Genomic DNA, 21,588 nt, shown 5'->3' on the forward strand with positions numbered 1-21,588 from the left:
CTCATTCTGAACTACAATTACGGATACCCATTGTAAAACTCAACGAATAATTGTAATAGAAAAATTCAATTTTCCCTTGTTCTGCGAGGTATTAATAAGTATGTCAGAAGCAATCGTATTTTTATTTTCGTTTGATCTGTCAGAAACTGGTGTCGCTGTCAAATCAATGCCATGGAAAGGGATTGTTTCGAATCGTTAACTTTCCAGCTCCTGGGAACACCTACGTGGCCTCGGGCTTGCGACACCTTTATCGTTTCCTTCGTATTTCTGTTCGTTCAAGCAAATTCCTCGTCGTTCCTTGTATAAAAGGAGTCCTGGTTCAACTTTTCCGATAAAGGGACGTGTAAAAACGGATTTTTGAAGTATCCGCAAGGTGGAGTCGGGCTTAAAATATCGTGACTCGTGTTCGTATTCTTCGGGTACGTAGTTTTCCGTGACGTGTAAAGACGGTTAACGACGTATAAAAGATTAGTTATCGCGAAATTGGACATTCTGTTCCAGGCCCCCTAAGGGACGGCTCGTCCTTGCCTCGTCCAAGCCCAGACTTGAAACTGCCATAAAAGTGAGAAACGCGTGGACGTTGCGCGTTTTATTAAACTGTGACGAACGTCTGAATATTTTGTTAAAAATCAGAATTTTAAATGGTATGTTTGTGGACGATACAAATTAAAAGAGACTAGTAGCACAGTCTCATAAATTATCGCGTTCTTCGACTTTTTTACTTGATTTTTGTCTTGATTTTACTAATTTATACAATCAAATGAATCAAAGAGTCTGGTAATAACCAAAGTAAACACAATTGGGCCTCCCACGCAACGAATAAAGTGAAGTTTAACAAGCCTCGTCGCGGTCTTGCAAGTTGAACATCGTATGTTGCCTACGAAACGGGAACACGACGACAAAGGCAACTCCATTAAGGGCAGCAGTGCATGAAGTTAATTCGAAACTCTGTCGACTAGCAAGTTTGTTGGAAGTAACATCTGGAAGGGTCAAAGGGTACTCGAAGACCACCACGGTCGGTAAACCACCCTCTGAGTTACCATTCGTCGCTAGCTGTACACTTCCCTTTATCAGGTCGAATACGCCAGTGAAACGTCTGATCAGTTACCGGCCTATACTACTGAGGCGTGTCTTTCTTGCTTTGTTGGGAATAAAAAACTTAATGATACGTTGTTGAATAAGGAATACGAAGTTATTAGTGGGATTGGAAATTATTGAAGTTCATCGTTTATCTTCTTATGAGTGTAGATGTGGTTTATGTTGGACCTCAATACTTCAATATGAAGTTTTGAAATAAATTACATTTATATCAGTTAAAGATCAATAAATCTTCACTTTTTTTAGGTCCTTCGTTCAATTATTTATATCGTTTTATAACATAAAATCATTTACGAGTCTGCTCTGGTCATGTCTGACCAGGCACTGGCCTATACTACTGATGGAATGAACGTCCACTGCTACAGGATCCAGAGCCCTCAATGAATTATCATACGATTACGTATACGATTGAATGAAGGATTTAGAGAAAGTATATTTTTTATTTCTCACCATTACAGATGTAGTTCATTTCGATATTTCGTCAAGTTCCGAAATAAATTTGAAATATTCAACTCTACAACTCTACAAAAAATATTCCTTCCTGATTTTTTTTACTCGAATAACTATGTTTCATTAGAAACTTTCTACCTACGTAAGAATTCTTTTCACTCCCTTACCGAGCCTCACAAAGTCTCAGTCTCGTGTCTGACCACGTACGTCCCTCATCTACTTCTACTTCCTTCGTTCTCCCATCTATACACTTCTCCCAGGACCACGTCACGTTTCACCCCACAGGATAAACCATCGATTTAGCAAGCCATGTTACCGCTAGCTGGTTTGGTTACTGCCAGAGCCCACATTTCCATGGAGTTTATCCCAGCGACCGCGGCCGATCAATACTCGAACCCGTCGCGTCGAGAGGAGCGTCGAAGCGTGGTGGGTGCTGGCCTTCAGAGGATCGTGCACGCGTCTCGACGTTTACCACGGACGTTCCTGCGAACATGTCGCGAGGGGAACGATAGCGTCGTGTCCGTCGAGGAAAATGTCGCCGTATTTTCGGCCCTGTTTCGTCTGCCAGAGGCATGAGTGAGGCGAAGGCGGATTAGACCACGACCCCAAACGCGTAGGAACGCCGAGCCGACTGTTTGCAACGAGTTCCACGGGTCTCGACGTGGCGACGCTCCCCCGGAACGTCAAACCGAGAAGATGAAGAGGCAGAATGTCAGGACCCTGTCCCTGGTGGTGTGCACGTTCACGTATTTGTTGATCGGGGCTGCGGTGTTCGACGCGCTCGAGTCGAACACAGAGAGGAAGCGTTGGGAGTTCCTCTCGGGTGAGTTTAATTACCTCTGTGGATTGGGTATGGGCGATGTTTTGTACTTGGGAATGTGTTTCGAGTAGTGGGTGGATGTGGAGCAAGTTTTCATTTGTTGTTCGTCCGAGGAGAGTTAAAATTTGAAATGTCAGATGAACTAAAATTTATGGGGGATGTTTTCGTCGGTGAAGCAATTTTGTTTTGAGTTGATGGGAGAAGGGATGAAGAGGAACTCTGTTTATAAAGGGTTTCTCGAAAGAGGCTTGAGCTTGCAATAACAAAGTACTAAAACCTCTTTCTTTAAAAACAGGGTACCCTTCATTTTTCTGGTGTTTGGAAAATGAAGTATAATTGATTGAGGGGTGTCTGAATTTTAGGTGAGGTATTGTTTACGTGTACGGTGTTTCAGAGGTTCGTCGGAGCATGATGAAGAAGTACAACATCACGCAGGAGGATTACAGAATGCTGGAGATCGTCATAATAGAGAACAAACCACACAAGGCGGGTCCACAATGGAAATTCGCGGGTGCCTTCTATTTCGCGACGCTTGTACTTGCTATGATAGGTAAGCTGCATACTTTAATTCCCATTGTATTATTAATTTAAAGCGTCATTCAGAAGAAGAGAGAAATTGTTACGATTAATATCATGCAGGCAAATACATGTATATTAAAAAGTAAGAAATAGTATTTGTTGCGAAATTTAAATATACCGCGCTGAATCGATATAGGTGCATGACCTTGGAATTTAAAGCTGATGATAGCGTTGCCATGTAAAAGGGCTGCTATAAATGGAAAACGCGTTGGCTTTTGTAGCTCATAAAAATTGAGTTTATCAGAGTTTAATTTTATTCTTGACCTTAATCGATCCAAGAATGCCTAATACACGTTTAAATTGGGGTGTCAAAGAACGAAACACAACCAATGCTATATAATTGTTCAAACAATTTCATACTACTTTCCACTATCATTCGAGGCTATGGACACTCGACGCCAGTCACCATAGGTGGCAAAGCGTTTTGCATGGCGTACGCCATGGTGGGCATCCCCTTGGGTCTGGTGATGTTCCAGAGCATCGGTGAACGTTTGAACAAGTTTGCATCAGTCGTCATCAAGCGTGCCAAAACGTATATGAGATGCAACAAAACGGAGGCGACAGAGATGAATCTCATGCTTGCGACGGGTATGCTTTCGAGCATAATCATCACAACTGGAGCTGCCGTGTTTTCGCGTTACGAGGGCTGGAGCTACTTCGATAGCTTCTATTACTGCTTTGTAACGCTCACCACCATAGGTTTTGGCGATTACGTCGCTCTTCAGGTAAGCTTAGATCCATGGAGTAATCATTCGATAGAAATTCCTTGTTAATTTGTTCTTTTCAGTCTCAACTTCATTTTAAACTACTTTCTATATTATATTATAATGTTGCAGAATGATCATGCTCTTTCCAATAAACCAGGATACGTGGCCTTAAGTTTAGTCTTCATTCTATTCGGCCTGGCCGTCGTTGCTGCCAGCATAAACTTGCTTGTGCTTCGTTTCATGACAATGTAAGTACACGTTCTCTCGATTCAACGTTATGTATACACCTTATGATATACACCTAAATGTAGGTCATATCGAAAATGTGATTCTAACACCAGCCTCTATCCCCACGAGTCCGTAATACTTTATATGATAATGCATATCTGCATACAACGGATAAGGATTACATATTCGTGCATGTGCTCGATCACTGAACTTCAAAGCGGTGACGGCCATGTATCGGTGTACAATTGCATTCGCACTATCTTTAATTGTCCGTGTTTGGTCTAATTTTCATCGACAAACCCTAATTAGCGATAAGTCTCGCTAATTCAGTATTGTCTATAAACAGGAACACAGGGGACGCTCGTCGCGAGGACAACGAGCTTCAGCCAGCTTCTCATCATGTTTTGACCTTGGATGGGGAGGTGGTCGCCGTTAATGGAAAGCTATTGGCGGGTCACATACCCATAGTCCACGACACGGACGACTGCGTGAGCGTGTGCTCGTGCACGTGCCTGAGACCAGCTAATTCCGAATTACTGGACCAAGGATACCAAGGCTACAGGCCACCGACCTCCGCCAGCCTTCGCGTGAAACGCGCATCCGTCTGATGGAAGGAGTTTCGTCGTCGCAGTTTACGTCGTCGACTGTCGAGGGCCGACAGCAGGGAGCTGCTCGGCATCGACGTGTAAAATCGGCTCGAAACGGAAGCGCTAAGGGTCTACAGTAGGTAGAATGGTAGATCAGTTCAGGATTAAAAGAAATAGAATTCTGTCTAGAATTTTGAGGGGTGATTCTGTATACTAAAAAAAGACGAAAGTGAAGAGTGATGAAGCCTCAAACGTAAATTTATCATTCTTTATTTTCGTTTTATTTTTGCATGTAGAATTGTCCGTTAAAGTTTCAAACTTGAGATACAACTCTTTCCAGGACTGATCTTTCTATCTCCTCGTAATACTGCCCCCGAGGAAGCAAGTAAAAACAAAAGGAGTTCACAATGACTCGTACAGATTTTTGCGGAGTAATTCGCGGGACTGGTATCCGTAACTGTGTTCTTAGGATTTACCTTGAAGCGCTCAAGGACACGTTCGCGCACGTTCGTTGATTTTCGAAGACGTATTTTGAAAGAAACTCGAGCTCCTTATCAACCAGAGGTGATCAATATTTTATTCTGAAAATATATCCGACCTGACAGGTATTCAGTTCAATATGATACAATTTTATTTTTATCTTTATTTAATAAATAGAGATAAAACATATATACAGGCACTCTATTAAATAAGGTTAAAGGCAAGGCTCAACTAACAAGGCTGTTCTACATCTTAACTAAATTTGATTTTTTATCGAACATGTAACAGAGCAAAAGTAGTTAATGTTTTACTCGTTATTCGAAACATTTTATCTAGATTAAAATTCTGATTATCTCTGGTTACGATGGGGGCGATTTTAGGGTCGCCGTTGAAGCACAAGTTACTTAATCCACGTTGTAATATAAGAACTAATATGCGTAGAACCAGATGCCGAGAGAATATTTCATAGAGCGAGTTTGTAGGCGATTTTGTAACGATTTCGTACATTTCATATCGTTCCAAGTACCGGCTGTTTCGACGCGCTTAGGTGAATTTGGAGTGCTGCTGCGTTACGAGTCTAGCGTTGACAAAGTTCTAGGATAATTGTTGTACCGCAGACCGTAGTCGAATTTGTTCAAAAACTGGGATTGCATTCGTGATTTACAGGATTATTTTGTTGCAAGTACGTTAAAAGATTCAAAACATTGTTCAAAATTGATTTCAAGTAAAAATACGATAGAGCTACTTGAAATAATATTTGTTTCTTCTGTTGTTTGTTCTTTTAATTTGGAAATTAACAATGTGATTGTTCGCGATATTTATTCGCTCATCTATGAATTTTACTGTCTTTTTTTTTTCAATTGTGATTGTCTTATCGAACTTGTTGGACACTGTGTATTTATGATTTATATAAATGGACGATAGATGTGCAAACTATTAATAAAATATATTTCTTATACTACTTTCTATCTTTCTTTAAATCATTATATCGAATCAGAATATTTCTAATTTTATCTTGGATAAAATTTATAAATGCTTACAAAATACATTTCATTTATTCATTGTTTAATTCAGTTTCTGTCATCAAAAACAAAAATTGAGCTTGGCTGCACATTCAAGCTACGAATATTCAACTAAACATTGAACATTACATACATCACAATGTATTAGTTAACAACAAATTTTAAAGCAAAATAACAATAGAATTTTCGATCTAATTTCTGTGAAGAACGAAGCAATCCCGTGAAGATCGAATTGGTACGAGATTCAGAGGGTCTCGCACTAATTATTTATACGTATATATGGAATATACATACAACAATAGCCTGGCCTCGATAGAGTGATTGTTAAACATATACAATTCGATGTTTGTATCAGTAGACGTAACACGAAAGTCATCGTAACGCCGTGAAAAATATTTGTGTAATCGTCGATCGATTAGGGACGTCGATCCTAGGGATTAGCGCCATTTTGTAGCAAAAGAACGCTGCTCAGACGACACCAATTTTTATGGTAAGCAAACAACGGAGAACAAACATTAGAAGGTCGTATTTTTTTAACCAATTAGAGGATAAATATCGAACAACAAACAAGAATATCCGGGAAGACTGATAGTTGATGATAAATTAACTGGGGTAGTCATTTTTTTAACGCAAACCATTCTCTAGCGCTTATCAACCCTCCAACGAATTCAATTTTGAATCTTTCAACAGAGGATCACAGAATCTACAATTTGTAGAAATTATTTCAATTTAAAGATCTAAACATTTACGAAAAAATTCACGCTCTTGTCTTTAATTATTCCGAGCTTAAAGAAAATCCAAAAAATTTCAAATTTAGGTAAAGCATGATGTTTTAATACTTCGATCACTTTAACGCGCTTCTGCACAGTGCGATAATCTTTGAATCATACTGACTGAGAACAAGTTAGAGGGTTAGCAGACCTATTTCGTTTCGTTCAAAATTTTAGCTCAATATCGACATTTATTTGTCTCAATCGAAGTTAACTAATTTGTCAATCACGCGACACACGCACAAATGGTCCACGTTTATCCTCCGAAAAAAATGTCAACGAGCCAATTGTCACGGTATGCACTGTAAATACAAGTAATAGAACGCACCCGTTTGTATACTTGTACCCTAGTTGATACACGATCATTGAATTGCAACGATGGGACGCGATTGGGTATATTTTTTATCGTCGAGAGTTTTTTAATAAACGACAGTTCACTATTTTCTGCTCTACATTTATTTCCACCCTGTCTAATCAATCTAATCGATCACGAATTTGCTAACTTCACGCATAATTTCAAAACATGTTGGACATTCGTAATTTTAATTTAAAGAATACGACACGAAGAACAGAAAGATAAAAGCATACTTCAAGGTACCAAGAAGAGTTCTTATTATACTACCAAAACTATAATACCTTCAAGTTTCTTGTAACGATTTCAATTTTTAAGTTTGGTTTCCACGAATCATTGAATCAAGGTTAAAGAACCAAGGAAATTTGAATCATGAAAGAACACGTGTGTGGATTACCTAAGAATCGGGAAGATTTTCACCACCTCGACTCCAAGATAAGCATAAAGGATCACACGTTTAATAGAGTGTTGACGAATCTGTTCAAGATCAGTGAAAACTCGCCAAGATCGAAAATATTCTTAGACAGCCTGGCTGCCGTGTCCGTTGAGAGCAGGAGGCACGCTGCTCTCAAATACTCGTGGATCATTCACCCCTTTAGTCTCTTTAGGTATTCGATTCCCGCGCGAACATGAATTCTATATTTACGCGCATGATGTAAGCTACCGTTTCCTCGTAACGTATATTTAGCTAACTGAGTAGATAAAACAATGAAAGGAATGTTCGGATCTATTATGCTAGCTTGTTGGATGTTCTATGATCTATTTGTCGCTGGCAGTTTGGTTGGACAAATATTTTATCCAACCTCGGATTTTAATAAAATATTACCACTAAATTTGATTTGAAGCGCAAATAAAATATAAAAAAACGCGGAAAGGATACAAAACGAGTAGAATACCTATAAGAAAATTTATTATTAAAGTTATTTATTATTAAACAAACGTGAGGAACAGGATAAGTTATAGACGTTGATAAATTCAACAAACTCTTGTAATATTTCAAACAATTTACTAGATTCTCCTGGGATCTGTTCATGGCTGCGATATACTTGATCTCCTTCATATCGATCCCCTTCATGGTCTGCTTCATCGTCATGTGCCACGACCGCGTCCGTTTGGACAAATACAATTTATTTATTTACACGTTCTGCTGGTTGGACATAGTTTGCAACTGTATCACTGGGTACTACGATGAGAAGCACAGAAGCGTTGAAATGCAACTATCAAAGATCTTAAAGTATCTCGTGTTTCATTATCACAAATCATTTTTTTACTGCAATTGGAACAAATGTCTATTTTAATATTTTCGGTTAGACACTACCTGCGAACCTTCCTGATAGCGGATATCCTTTCTTCCCTGCCATGGGACCACATAACACTCCCATGGCGAAGGAAACCTGGGAAGGAATCGAGTTACGTCGTCGTCCTGATCAATCTTCTGCCTCTTCTGAAGCTGACACGTTACATCTATGTCAACTACAGAATTTTCGAATTATTTACGGTGAAAACGCATTTTGAAATTGTCGATCAATCTTCATTGGACTCTCGTCGCTTCAGTTTTGCGGGAAATTAATTTCCCTTGAGAATTCTACATTTTCAAACCTAATAAATCTCCCTTCTCCTAAGAATACTTCATACTTTCCTTTTGTAATAATTTGAGAATAAATGTTTGCTCTGAACAATTTAACAATCCATCGACAAAGTATTTCATAAAACTTATAACATTTCAGTACCTCGAGATAATACATTTCTACTACCAAATGTTAACCACTCTCATGTTGGGTTTCTTCCTAATGTTCTGGTCTTCGTGTCTGTGCTACTTGATACCAGTCTTGATCCTCCATTTTCAAAATTCCTCGCCAGAGGTAAGCGATCGATAAATAACGTATCATCTGTTTTGAGCCATACTGATGTTAATAATGATATTCTTTATTTACAGGAATGCGTAGAATGTTGGATGACAGGATTAGATAGCAACAGTATACCGTTTAGGTTCCAGCACTCGCTTTTCATAGTAATCGAAAAGCTATCAGCCAGTGGTTATGGCTTGTACGTGCCAAGAACAGATGGACACCTTCTGCTGAGCAGCACTCTTATGGTGATGGGCAGAGTACTCGAGTGTTTCATCATAGGTGAGTCCCTTCTTCTAAAAATTATTTGTTATGGAATAAAACAGTTGGGATAAGGATAATTAAATAGGACTAGAGAGATCAGTGTTCAACCTGTTTCAGTGATGATCATTCAGATAAAAGCAGGAACAAAGGCGTCTACATCAAAATTTCAAGAGATCATGAACCAACTGAAAGCTTACACGAGGCAGAAGCAACTGCCACTGCACATGAAGAATCGACTCCTCGCTTATTACCAATATCGTTTCAGGAATAGCTACTTCCGCGAGAAGTGGCTCCTGTCGAACCTATCAGGTGACGCAGATCGATTCTTGTCTTTTATCTTGGAGTTTCGAACAAAAGAGACTAGAAGATCATAATCCTTTCATTTGTACATGAGCTTGACATTATTTTTATTTTTATTTTTTAAATTTCATGGTGTTGTAGAGGCACTGCGTCAGGAAATCGCGCTCCAGTCGAGTCATCGTTTGGTCGAAAACGTGGCCATTTTTAAGAACCTACCAAAGCACATTCTGCGAATGATTGTGAAGAATCTGAAGTTCGAGCTGTACCTGCCTAACGACGTGATCGTGAAAGCTGGGGCACAGGGTGACTGCATGTTCTTCCTGTCTGCTGGTACTGTCGCTGTTTTGACGCCCACTGGAAAGGAGGTAATTAATCCGTCGTTTTTAAGTAAGCTTTCAAGTCGAATCTCTGGGAATCATTGTACCAGAATATTGAACTTCGATTCACATCAAGGTGGATCGGTTGACAGTGACTTAAAGTTTTGGATGTACACCACGAATTATATATTATAATTCGTGCGACAGGTGCTTGATTTTGATTTATCCTTTATAAACATTTCTGAAATCTTCAAATATGATCCACAGATTTGTCACTTGGAAGATGGCGCCCATTTCGGCGAGGTGGCCCTGTTGGTCCCCGATCAGAGAAGAGTGGCGAGCGTAATCGCGATCGAGGTGTGCGAGGTGTACCGTCTGGATCGCAGAGATTTTCGAAAATGCATCGCTGTGCACACCGAACTCTTTGCAAACATCGAGAGTATCGCGACGGACAGAATCGAGAGGGCTGTACTCATCGAGGAGCAACATAAACGTCACCTCATGCGTGACTCCTTTCACGACGATGGAATGCTCTAATTCTTGGAATAGGATACTGAAAATAATTCATGAGTTACTATCGTTATTAATTCATTGATGTAATTCATTAATTCAATCATATTTTCTCAGTGTAATATGATAAAAATAAAGTTAGAAGAATAATTTACTAGGTTTAAATCATATTAGGTCTTCTTCATCTTCGAATTATTAACTCTCGCGAGTTTCGTCAGAATTAAAAAGTCAATAAACATAGTGGATGCTATCTGTAGTACCTTCCTGACCAAAGAATAATAATGCTGATCGTTCAACCATATATTTAAGGATCTTATATATTATTATTGTCCATACATTGTTTGTATAGTGACATTCCTTTATGTCTACCTTTATTTTATAATTATATATATATATTATATTATATTAATCGTTACCTAAGATACTTACAAGTTACAAATACACTCACTAAAATCTTTAGCACTGTTGCGATGAACTATGCACGTATAGATAATACACTGGAGACACGAATAAGTGATTAATTTATTTTCCATTCTCTTTTTTTTTTTTTTTTTGGCAATTCTCTTTCTCGCGAAACGCTTGAACCTTTGTCGGTGTCCGTAGCGATGATCGTGAACATTTACTCCTGGAAGACCCGTCTGGGAATTTATCTAGGGACCCTAGAGGAGGCGGTGTCGAACTATCGTCCAAAAATACAAAAGGCTACGAAAAGCATCAGGGGAAAAGTTGTCAATTGTACGCGAGGTGTGTTCCACATTCTTATCGAGTCTTACCCTACGGGAATCGAAGAAAACTGAACATTTCACAATTCCTACTTACTATGCCTATGCCGAGCAACAATCCACGATTTTCTAAATATTCGAATAAAAAAGCAGTGACACATAGAATTTAAATTATATTTTAATTGTGATTGATTGAGGCCTGTGCTTCCTGAACTGAGATTGAAAACTAAAGGTTAGGCTAAGCATTCTACGCTACTTACTATAGTTTCAAATTTCAAGCTTCAATTCTCAAAAGTAGGAACAGATAAATTTCCTCTTCCCAATAAATCTCTTTAACTTTCTACTTTGCTCTTTAACGTTAAAAAATAACGCAGCAATCAGTCGTGCATCATTCAAACCAATGCCTCCACATGTGTAAAAGTAATCTACTCTACACCACTCTATCTATTTATCATATTATATATTGAAAGTTGTATGTACAACTATCTCACTATCAAAGGTTACAAGAGCCTGCCTCCATATTCTCAGAAAATGAATTTACAGTACTTAGACAGCTGCTTAAATTACCATTGCTTTAAAAGTCTATCTATACGATGTTTTAAAACGAACTTTCCTTGCAAACACAACGGATTCCCGGAAGGTGACGACTAAAACTAACGAACGAACGGTCACGATCGCTTCTACGGACAATGGAGTCCCTACGAGGAGGTTTCGGTGCCCCGATATAAGATATGTCGTTAACAATTAGTACGTAATAGTGAGAATTATATACATCTCTAATGTAATAGTAAGTGGATGCAGGGCATTGTACAGACTTAAATCACACGGTATAGAAATATAAATTATTTACTATAGAATAGAGAGAGTCTACTGAAATGATGTTTCGTTTTGTTTTCTTTTACCGCGTACCATTCGTTCCCTTAAAAATCAACATCGTCCAACGATAAACGACGATACTTGTTCCTCTACGCCTGATATGCGATCAATAGGATATCTAAACTATGTAAACTATTTATACATTTACTAGATAGTCGTGTCGCTACGTTTTACAACATATCCGTTACAATCGAGTAAATAATCTAATTTGGTCAGATCTAGAGGAGTACGGAGGAGAAGAGTACTCAATATCTTTCAGTATACTTTTTCCGCACGATTCCCCCGAGCCTAAGCGAAGAAATCATAACACGAACAGGTTACACGTTTCAATTTCTTCGTTGATATGCATCATCGTTTTTTTAATTTTTTCCGCGATTGTCTCGGTTCTCGACTGCTTCTAAATTATCTACGATTAAAACAGTGCGACGCGTTTGAATGTACATGGATAAGAATGGCGGGAAAATTATATTTCGGAGGAATTCGAGTTTTAGGGGATGTTGGAGGATAAATCGGAGGAATCCGTCAGTTTAGCCTCGAGATAGTTTAAGTTCAAAATGTCGCTACGATTTTTCGTGAACATCAGATCGTTCGTTTTATACTACGCTTGTATTTACACTAAACAGTATCTGTATGTAAATTTATATTTAGCACTCTTTCCCCGACACTTTCGAAGGGCGTCTAATAAGGCACTGTCATTTACTGTGACTGAAAACGATAAGATGAACGAAGAGTAGTCCTTCCCTACGGTTCCGTGGATTCTTTCGTGTTTAACTTACGCTTATGATATATTATTAAATGCTTTTGGTACCTTTCCCTTCGGAATCCTGATACGCTACGAGCTACTGATATTTCTGCGACGCCTGGAGGTTGGGGTACACAGGTCCGCCATTTTTTTAATTAACACCTTGGATATTGTAAAATAACAGGCAGACCAACATAGATAGTTAAATACTCAACAACAAATGGGAATAAAATTTAAATGTAGAGTTTTCTGCTTCGAATACACAGTTCGACAACGGTGCATTGTTCACCATGCATTGAAGTCACTCGAGTATGCATTGATATGAACTTTCCAAATTTATAAATTCGACGCAAACGCTTAAAGATTCACGGACTCCTAAACTGAAAAACTTTCTTCTTAGAATTGAAACCAAGAGCTTACAATTTTCTAAATTTAAAATAAGTTCCGAGTCTCTCGAAGGTCTTTGACTGAACCTGTGTCCTCATCCCCTGGGCGTCGTGGTTTCACGATAGATGATACAGTATACATAGTAACAGTACGTAGTTAACATTACGATTAAAATGTTCAGGAACAAATATATAAATGCAACACGTTAATATGCGCATATGACGCGGTATCAGCGCTACGAGAACTGATCGTACGGCATCGAGAACGCAACTGCACGCGTTCGGTGCAGCGCCGGCGAACAATCGTGCAAAGATGCAACCGAAGTCGATATAGTCGAAGTAGAGTATTTTTCGCGAACAAAGCCAGAATTAGCGGCGACGTTGCACCTTTGCGATTCACGTCGTTTGATCGCGATCGAGAACTATTTGGCGACGGTACATGCTATGGCAATACATCCGAGTATCGATAAGGAATAAGTGATAACAGTATCATAGAGTATATAAATGGCATATTGCGTAACAAACTATTTATATTGTACAACGTAACGTGCGTATATGCTTCATACAAATAGGTACAAGTTTACTCCTCCCTGTCGCTCGTTCTTCTCCGTTTAATCGCGCGACGCGATGTACTCGGTTAGGATCGCTGAACGATCGAGAGCTACTACCTTAGCATTCGTGCAGAATCTGGCCTGTTTTGCAAAGCTACGCAGTCGCTCGCATCGCGATCCACGAGAAAAAATTGGTCGCGTTGTCGAGTAGGCCGCTGATTATGCACCGACGCCTGCGCTCTCAGAACTTCCATAAATGTCTAATGTAAACGTTCGAAACTCTCCACGTGGATTGCTGTTACGAAAGTAGAAATGAGAGTACAAGTTTGGATGGGGATGCTAAGATTAGGCGAAGGATCGGGTCACAGTTAAAAATTTGTGTCCTGTGATTTGGGGTTCGGAGAACGCAGGTGCTGATGACGGACAGCAAAACGGTCAACGTTGATGGTTAGGTCATTTCGTGAGTCTATGCGTACTTATGATAACTGAAGACACTACTGTTTGTACCTTATAAAAATCTTTGCCTTTTCGTATTGAAATATAATCGAAACATAGTACTCAGAACTTTCAGACAAATTAAAAGCCCATTCGAATAATAGTACGCAGAGCCTCCTGAAGTGACCTAACAGGACAAAAGAAAATATACCGAGTACCTTTTGAGGTTCCCGTCACCCGAAGAACAGTAATTAACCCGCCTAATATGGCTTCGATCGACTAGGATTCAGCGTCAGATCGTATATACATGGATGACGACGTTCGAAAGGGACAGCGACGTTAAAATCTCGCGTCCCGGGTCTCAGCGTCCCTCCGTCTCGCTGTTGCTTAATATATTAAGATACCTATGTATAGACGTTCTAAGGCTTTGGCAGTGAATTAACGTCGATTATGCGGCGCGCTTGAGATGTTGGGCTCGATGCCCACGTCATCTCTCGCCCGTCGTCGTTTTCGTTCGTGTCCACCCTCGATTAAGACGATGTTAACCCCTCTCCCCCCCTGATCGTGATTGGCTGATCGCGACACGCGTATCAGGGCACACCTGAAATACCAAAGCATCGTTTTTTGGCGTTTTAGACGAGCGCCTTTAGGATGTGCCTTCGCCTCCTCTTGGAATTGCTCAGGTGTGGTCCCCTGGAGGGCAACTGGCCAGCTTCTGTACATGATCTACAACAGAACTTCGCGTAATACTTGTGCGTGCAGTATCTGGCTTTCACGATCAGGTCACACTTCGCGAAGAACGAGTTGTCCTGGCAGTTCGGGTGGATGAAGATTCCTGAAAAGAAGAAAACTTGGTTCGTTAGAAATTGGGAATTTGTTTTGGAGTACTTGAACGAAATTGGACGTGTGATTTCCGGGTTGATTGTACTGTCTGTGTCTGGTGTACCGTAGAATGTATTTCAAGTTGAATCATTTTTGTTTACGTTGCAAGATACCATTGATATAGTTAGTGAATAATTCAGGAAGGAACAAATAAGTGGTTAATAGCTCACCGGCAACTTGTATATCCACGTTGGCAGCGTCTGAGGAGTACTCGTTGCTTGCTTCGCAGCGATATCGACCAGAATCCTCTTTATTTGCGTCGCTGATCACCAGTCTGTTCACGTCTGAAAATAGAATTTAACTCACGTCAATATTTCGATAAGTTTAGGAGATAGAATTTCGTTGATTGTGGTACATACCAGTGATCTGAATTCGATTGATGGGATGAATCAATTCGTTATCCTTGTACCACGCTACTCGAGGAGTGGGATAGCCATCGACGTTGCAAGCAATGCTGACGTCGCTTCCTTCTGGGAACTGATTCTGTCCCACCGATATGTTGACACTGACAGGTACTGTGAGAAAATGACTATTTTATCAAATTTACCAACACGTAGAATCAGAGGAAGCAAAAAGAAAAATTAAATGAAAAATCAAGCATGCAATGTAAAACAATATCACATGCACCTACCTGTCCATTCGACACTGTAAACAATTCTTCCTATTAATTTTACAATACAATCAACATGCATATAAAGTACCTAATGAAGCACAGCAATGCAAAACAAGATGAAAACATTCATAGTCGAAGACGCAATTTGAAGATTTAGGTCCAATTGCAATGTTCTTTTGGAATACGAATAATTAAAAACAAAGATTACCATTGCAATTGGATCGTCAAGAAAGCAATTATTCGTGCACCCTCACCTCTAAACCTAGCGCCACCAGGCTCCTGAGTGGTGGTTGCAATTGGGGATACAGTAGGGATATGAGGTTGTCTGGAAGTGTAAAGTGGAGCATAGGTTTGGTTATCTGAAGTCTGCGTTCTGTTAGGTCTATACGGATACTGAGGTTTCTCTACAGTCGGTCTTTTAGGAGGTAGGACCAGATATTTCGTAAATGGTTCGTGCTCAGGTCTGACATTGTGAACAGGGCCTATCGCTTGCAAGGTCACCGACCAGGACGCTGGTTTGCCAATGGCGTTGAAGGCTTGGCAAGTGTAGACCCCAAGAGTAGGCAGTGTCACCCTGCGTATCACCAGAGTATAATCGGTGTCCTGCTCATAGATTTCCGAGGCCAACGGCAGCATGCGATCGCCTCGCCACCAGGTGACGAATGGCCTTGGCCAGCCCATTGCGTAGCAATGGATGGCTATGGGCGAGTTCATAGTCACCGTCAGGTACGTATTGGTCTCCCCGATTATGGCAGCGGACAGTTCATGCGGTTCTACACAGGATGCAAGAGAACATGCACAGATACGAACACACCGTCACCAACGCTAAATGTTTATCATTATTATCTAGTGCTTACAAGACAAGACATTCACGTTGAACAACATTAGACAAACACAACAATTCACAACCCCGTCACCTTTTAAGACACATCACTTTGATGCAGTATGGAGTTAAACTACATACCTGTGACTGACAGTTGGTACTCGATTCTCACTGGTGGTCCCAAGCCGTTATCAGCTGTACAGACATAAGTTCCGCTGTCATATCTGTACAGGCTGATAATTTGAAGGGAACCGTCGAGCAATATGCGACGTCTGTTCTCTGCAGGGCCAATCTACGAAGAACAAGCGCTCAGATAATCAGAAGATCAGAATTAAGGATTTCTATTACTGAATGCTTTCACGAGTGAAATCGATTGTCTAGAATTAATGGGAAAACTGAAACAAAACTAAATGAACCTAGCTTTTTCCTAGAAAATGTCCATATCTCACCAAAGTCGTGTCCTTTCTCCAAGTGATGGTTGGTCTGGGATTCCCTATTGCTATGCACTTCATGGTGACATAACCACCTTCTTGGGCGCTAACTTGCGGCTCTTCGGGTTGCTGAATGGCGGCTGGTTCAGCCCCAGCCGGGGGAGGGGTGCCCCATGTCCTTAGCGTGGTCGGAGAAACGTCTTCAGCAGCTGGCTCGAGGCAGGAAGTGCCACAGCCAATGTCGCAACACTTCGTCTCTCCCGAGCAATCCGCGTCAGTGGCGCACTCTTGTTCGCACCTGGTGCTGTTGGACACCCTTGGACAGCGACCTGGTTTCGTTGCTTTGTACAGAAGAATGTTATTTAAATTAATTATGAGAATTTCCAAAGCAGTTCATTGAGTTCATTAAGACAAAGAATTTAGGAGAAGACCATTACGCATAGGAAATCTTGTAACATTGTAATTATTTGTCCTTTTGAGACGGTATTTAATGAATGGTATAATTACTCGATCTGCAGACGCCCTTGTACTCGGTGCCATCCTTAGTGGCGACCAAGGTGATCGCGCATCTGGTGCCGTCAGGACAAATCTGTGTTCTGCAGGGATCCACGCAGCGGCATCGCTCGCAGTCCTGAGAATCCACGAAGGCCTCCTTGCCGTAAGGACAATGAATGGTATTGCATTCCTCGCGAGCTTCCGCGCAAGGATCCTTTGTATCCTTTCCGGAGTCTACGTCGATCTCGTTGGTAGCTGCGATGAAATTATTTCGCGTTTCAAATAGCAGGAATAATTAATCCGCTTTGAAGAATACAATGAACAGTAGAGAAATATTGAAGAAAAATTAAGAAAAATAATTAAACTGTGGTCCAAAGCAATATTATGTGTTTCCTTTCAGTGGAATTTTGCAGCTTTTATATAGCAGTGAGAAGATACAAAATTTGCGTTTAAATAAAATGGTGGAGAAATAAAAATTTGGAAATGTAGCTGAGAATATTTCTTTTTAGAAGATTAAATGGGAGACTTGTTTAGAGATGTAAAAAGTTAGAGATTTTGCGTTAGAATAAAATGGTGTGAAATAATATTGATACAAAGCTTAGGATTGTCTTTCTCTGAAATTCTTTTGAAGGATACTTTTATATAGGAACGCATAGATAGTTTGGAGCGTTTATGGAAGCATGGGTTTTAAAAGTATAAGACTAAAAAATTGAAGTAAAATACGAGCCACAACTGTTTAGCAAATATGTACACCATCTTTGAAGCTGCATAGCTGAAATTTGCGATCTGCAAAAATTATTTAAGTAATGGCGATCACGTTTCCTCGACTTACTCCCAAGGCAACTGTGAATGCAAGATTCGAAGGTCTTGAATCTGTTACGATTGCCACCGCATCCGGTGTAAATGAACGCTCGACATGTTTGATACTCCTCGTCGAAGTAGAATCGTTTGATCGTAATTTCGGAACTGCAGGACCCAATGTCCACCGGTTCTTTACAGATTGCTAAATCATCGAGATCGAAATTACTGAAGACTCGAGAACGAACGTTACCATTTCAACATTAATTCGCCAAATATCAAATAAAATCACCACATACGTAATATTTTCCTACTGAATTGAGTTACGAAATGTGTTGCAAATAAAAATTATTTCCCATCAGTAACTCGCCAGTGACATTAAATGCTACTCGAAAATGAAATAGGCAATGGAAATAGGACGAATAAAATGTCGGAATACTTACACAGATTTGAAAGACTGGTCTCGTTTCCAGCTGGGACAGGCTCCTCGTGGTGTATGCAAATCGATTCGCACTCGTCCATCGTGCTGAACCTGTTGGCGTTGCCCTCGCATCCGCCATATACGAACTCGCGACACGTGCGAGTGGCTGGGTCGTAGAAGAATTTCTGGAAATATCCTCTGCACGGGCCAGGATCCACTGACAGATTACAAGAATCTACAACCAGAAAAATTATCTCAAGATGCATTAAATATTCATTGATAAGAATATTAATTACGGATCAACAAAAGGAGTGGAATTCATCCCTAGAACTTACCTTGACCATGGAACTTCCCACAAAGTCGTTCGCACTGTTCCTCCGTCTGGAATCGGTTGGCGTTCCCCTCGCAGCCGCCATAAACGAAAGCTTGGCACTGTTGGTTCTGAGAATCGTAATAATAAGCAGTGATGTCGCCATTGCAGGTACCGGGGTCCACAGGTGTGTAACAGATAGGATTCTTCGAGGCAGGCTCGACAGGCGGGGGCACAGCCTCGCTGACGTTTCGAGGGGGTTCGGTGGGGGCGATCCTCTTCTTGCACTTCCTCTCGCAGGAGTCTTTATCCTGGAAGCGGTTTTTGTTGCCCTGGCAGCCACTATACTCGAATTCGTAACAAGTATCTGTGCGGTAGTCGTAATAGTATTGTCTGTCGAAGCCACTGCAGGGACCAATGACCTTGGGTAGGGTGCAGGGGTCTATGGAAAAAGAATTGATTTGACTGATTTAAAATGTTCCTCCAGATGTATTGCTCCATCGTATCATGTTTCTATTCATAGAAGCTCAATAACATGAAATCACGGACCTCGAGCATCTCCACAACGGTACTCGCACTCGTCCTTGCTGTTGAAGTTGTTCCCATTGCTGTGGCAACCTCCAAACCTGAACTGTTTGCAAATGCCCTCGCCACTGTGATAGAACCATTTAACCTGATCTTCGTTGCATGGTCCATGTTCGTCAGGGAGGAAGCAGTAGTCTGGGGTGAGCCGTGGACAATTTGGAATTTAGTTTTTAATTCAAAAGTGCAATTTTTTCAATTTAATTTATGCCGTACCAAGTTTAAATTCGATCTCCCTTGGCGGAGCAGGTGTGGTGAGGGTTGTCTGACACCTGTTGAGGCAATCGTGCTCGGTTTGGAAGTTATTCTCGTTCCCACCGCAGCCACCATAGTAGAACTGTCTACAGTGCTGTTCGTAGGAATCGTAGTACCATCGTTGGGTATAGTTGTGGCATTCTCCCAAAAGCGCGGGCAAGAGACAAACGTCTTGCTCTGTATCCAAGCGAGGACTATGTTAAGATAGGTTCTTGTTTGCAATCTTCATGAGAAGCGAACAATTCTGCCAGTGTCGAAGATCTATTTGCGTCTGCTTTATACATTAATTTCCTGATTAATTACTGAATTTTTATTTCTTTTTGCATAATTTTTATACACAACTATTTTCCCTTTCAACTTTTAATTTCAGCTGGACACTGGTAAAAATTCTTCGCTTTCACGCGTTCCGACAGTGAAAGCAGCGTGCAATACAATAATTTTGCACGAATCGTGTACAATGAGATACCATTTAAAATGTTTACTTCCGTAGAAAAGAGTCTCAACTATATTTGCGTTGAAACGTTTACGTGCATTTGATGCTATGAATGAATTGTAATCGAAAAAACGTTCGTATTTCAATGAATATGCTACGCAAAGTGAAGTATGGCAGCGATGAAGGTTTGACAGTGATTAGGATAATGTCTTACCGATTTTAGCCGGGCAATCGGACTCGCATGCGTCCCTAGATTCGAAATTATTTTTATTTCCACCGCAACCGGTATAATAGAATGGCATGCATCGATTCTCCGACTGATCAAAGTACCATCGAGAGTTCTTCTCCCCACAGTTACCCTCGGCTCGCGGCAGCAAGCAACTATCTGTTAATCGCATTAATTATCATGCAAAGTTAGATCTTATCTAATATTAACCATTTGCGGCTCGAATTATTCTTCTCGATTCATAGAAAAGATAACCAAACCGCAAATTATCGACGAATACATTTATATATGTGAATATCTCCTGAATTCCTGGAAAGTGTAAGCGTTAATTGCCATTTCTATGGAGATGAATTTTCGCGTCGAATTCGTATCAGTGGTCGTTATGCTTTTCCAATCAATTTTATAAAATGATTGAAAATTGTATACATTTTTGAAATAACGTAAGCTTTAATAATTTAATTATCCTGGGGGTCCAATTTTCGTCAAGAAATTCTATACGAATATTCATCGAATAATAATGCCAGAATCAATGAATAATCAAAAATTAGTCTACAAAAATATCATCTTGAATATAAATATATATTATTGAATTTCCATCCTGCAGAAACGAAACTAGAAAGCGCTAATTTGTTTTCCTTCATTGATTCTACACCTGACGATTTATTACAGAGTTCCTGAGCAACGGTAGAACTTTCCTCGCTCTACTCGTCCATTGTTCTCGTTCGAGAGTGGACGAACTCGTCGACAATTTCCCACTCGAACGAGAATTGAGTTCGACTGCGGGAAAAATACGACAAAGTCGCGAGCACAATTTCGAGTAATTGGCAAAGTAGTGCGCCAGCATGATTTGCGGAGTGAACAAAAGTGCGGGCCAAGTGTGGAGTGTGCGTGAAAGGCAACGTGAGCTTCTTGATTGCGAGAGTAGCACGAAAATAACATTACATGATATTGTAGCTGCTTCTCGTTACAGACGTGCAATCAGCGACAAATAACAAACGAACCAACACCAACGACAACATCGAGTCGTCTCTCGATCGTCCAATCAGGAATGGGCAAAATTCTCATCTGAACAGAAATGTATGTAACCAATAAAAAATGAACCGTGCTTTACATTACCAACAGAGCGATTTGCCTTACCGAACTTGAGCTTTGCATTGCCGAATTTTGCCTACTGAGTACTCAACATTATCGACTAGGTACTTTCCCCATACCACTGTCATAGGAATAGTATACCACTCTACCACCAATATACATAGATTGCTAACACGCTAGATTC

At 40.4% G+C, this 21,588-nt stretch overlaps 3 protein-coding genes across 3 annotated transcripts in view; 2 read left to right on the forward strand and 1 right to left on the reverse strand.

The window, feature by feature from the left end:
* Window positions 1–1,601: 1,601 nt before the first annotated feature.
* On the forward strand, window positions 1,602–4,639 carry LOC128893450 (two pore potassium channel protein sup-9). Its single transcript, XM_054154386.1, has 5 exons — window positions 1,602–2,371; window positions 2,763–2,918; window positions 3,329–3,672; window positions 3,784–3,902; window positions 4,229–4,639. The coding sequence occupies exons 1-5, from the start codon at window positions 2,245–2,247 to the stop codon at window positions 4,488–4,490; spliced, it is 1,008 nt and encodes a 335-aa protein (XP_054010361.1). The 5' UTR covers window positions 1,602–2,244; the 3' UTR covers window positions 4,491–4,639.
* Window positions 4,640–4,658: 19 nt separating this feature from the next.
* Window positions 4,659–14,182, forward strand: LOC128893762 (potassium/sodium hyperpolarization-activated cyclic nucleotide-gated channel 2-like). Its single transcript, XM_054154969.1, has 7 exons — window positions 4,659–7,701; window positions 8,106–8,327; window positions 8,405–8,651; window positions 8,778–9,222; window positions 9,322–9,513; window positions 9,646–9,869; window positions 10,089–14,182. Exons 1-7 carry the CDS (start codon window positions 7,466–7,468, stop codon window positions 10,356–10,358), a joined length of 1,836 nt encoding a protein of 611 aa, XP_054010944.1. The 5' UTR covers window positions 4,659–7,465; the 3' UTR covers window positions 10,359–14,182.
* Window positions 14,183–14,192: 10 nt separating this feature from the next.
* Window positions 14,193–21,588, reverse strand: part of LOC128893433 (papilin) — a 107,595-nt gene continuing 100,199 nt past the window's right edge. Inside the window, exons 25-37 of the mRNA XM_054154346.1 lie at window positions 20,301–20,471; window positions 19,615–19,830; window positions 19,366–19,536; window positions 18,842–19,258; window positions 18,529–18,741; window positions 18,120–18,290; window positions 17,300–17,542; window positions 16,811–17,133; window positions 16,503–16,653; window positions 15,793–16,311; window positions 15,285–15,440; window positions 15,096–15,209; window positions 14,193–14,878 (exon numbers count right to left, since the gene is read on the reverse strand). Coding sequence (XP_054010321.1) covers window positions 14,676–14,878; window positions 15,096–15,209; window positions 15,285–15,440; window positions 15,793–16,311; window positions 16,503–16,653; window positions 16,811–17,133; window positions 17,300–17,542; window positions 18,120–18,290; window positions 18,529–18,741; window positions 18,842–19,258; window positions 19,366–19,536; window positions 19,615–19,830; window positions 20,301–20,471 — 3,068 coding nt within the window. The 3' untranslated portion in view covers window positions 14,193–14,675. The remainder of the gene's footprint in view (window positions 14,879–15,095; window positions 15,210–15,284; window positions 15,441–15,792; window positions 16,312–16,502; window positions 16,654–16,810; window positions 17,134–17,299; window positions 17,543–18,119; window positions 18,291–18,528; window positions 18,742–18,841; window positions 19,259–19,365; window positions 19,537–19,614; window positions 19,831–20,300; window positions 20,472–21,588) is intronic.

The sequence above is a fragment of the Hylaeus anthracinus genome, unplaced genomic scaffold, assembly GCF_026225885.1.
Source record: "Hylaeus anthracinus isolate JK02 unplaced genomic scaffold, UHH_iyHylAnth1.0_haploid 3, whole genome shotgun sequence".
NCBI lineage: Eukaryota > Metazoa > Arthropoda > Insecta > Hymenoptera > Colletidae > Hylaeus > Hylaeus anthracinus.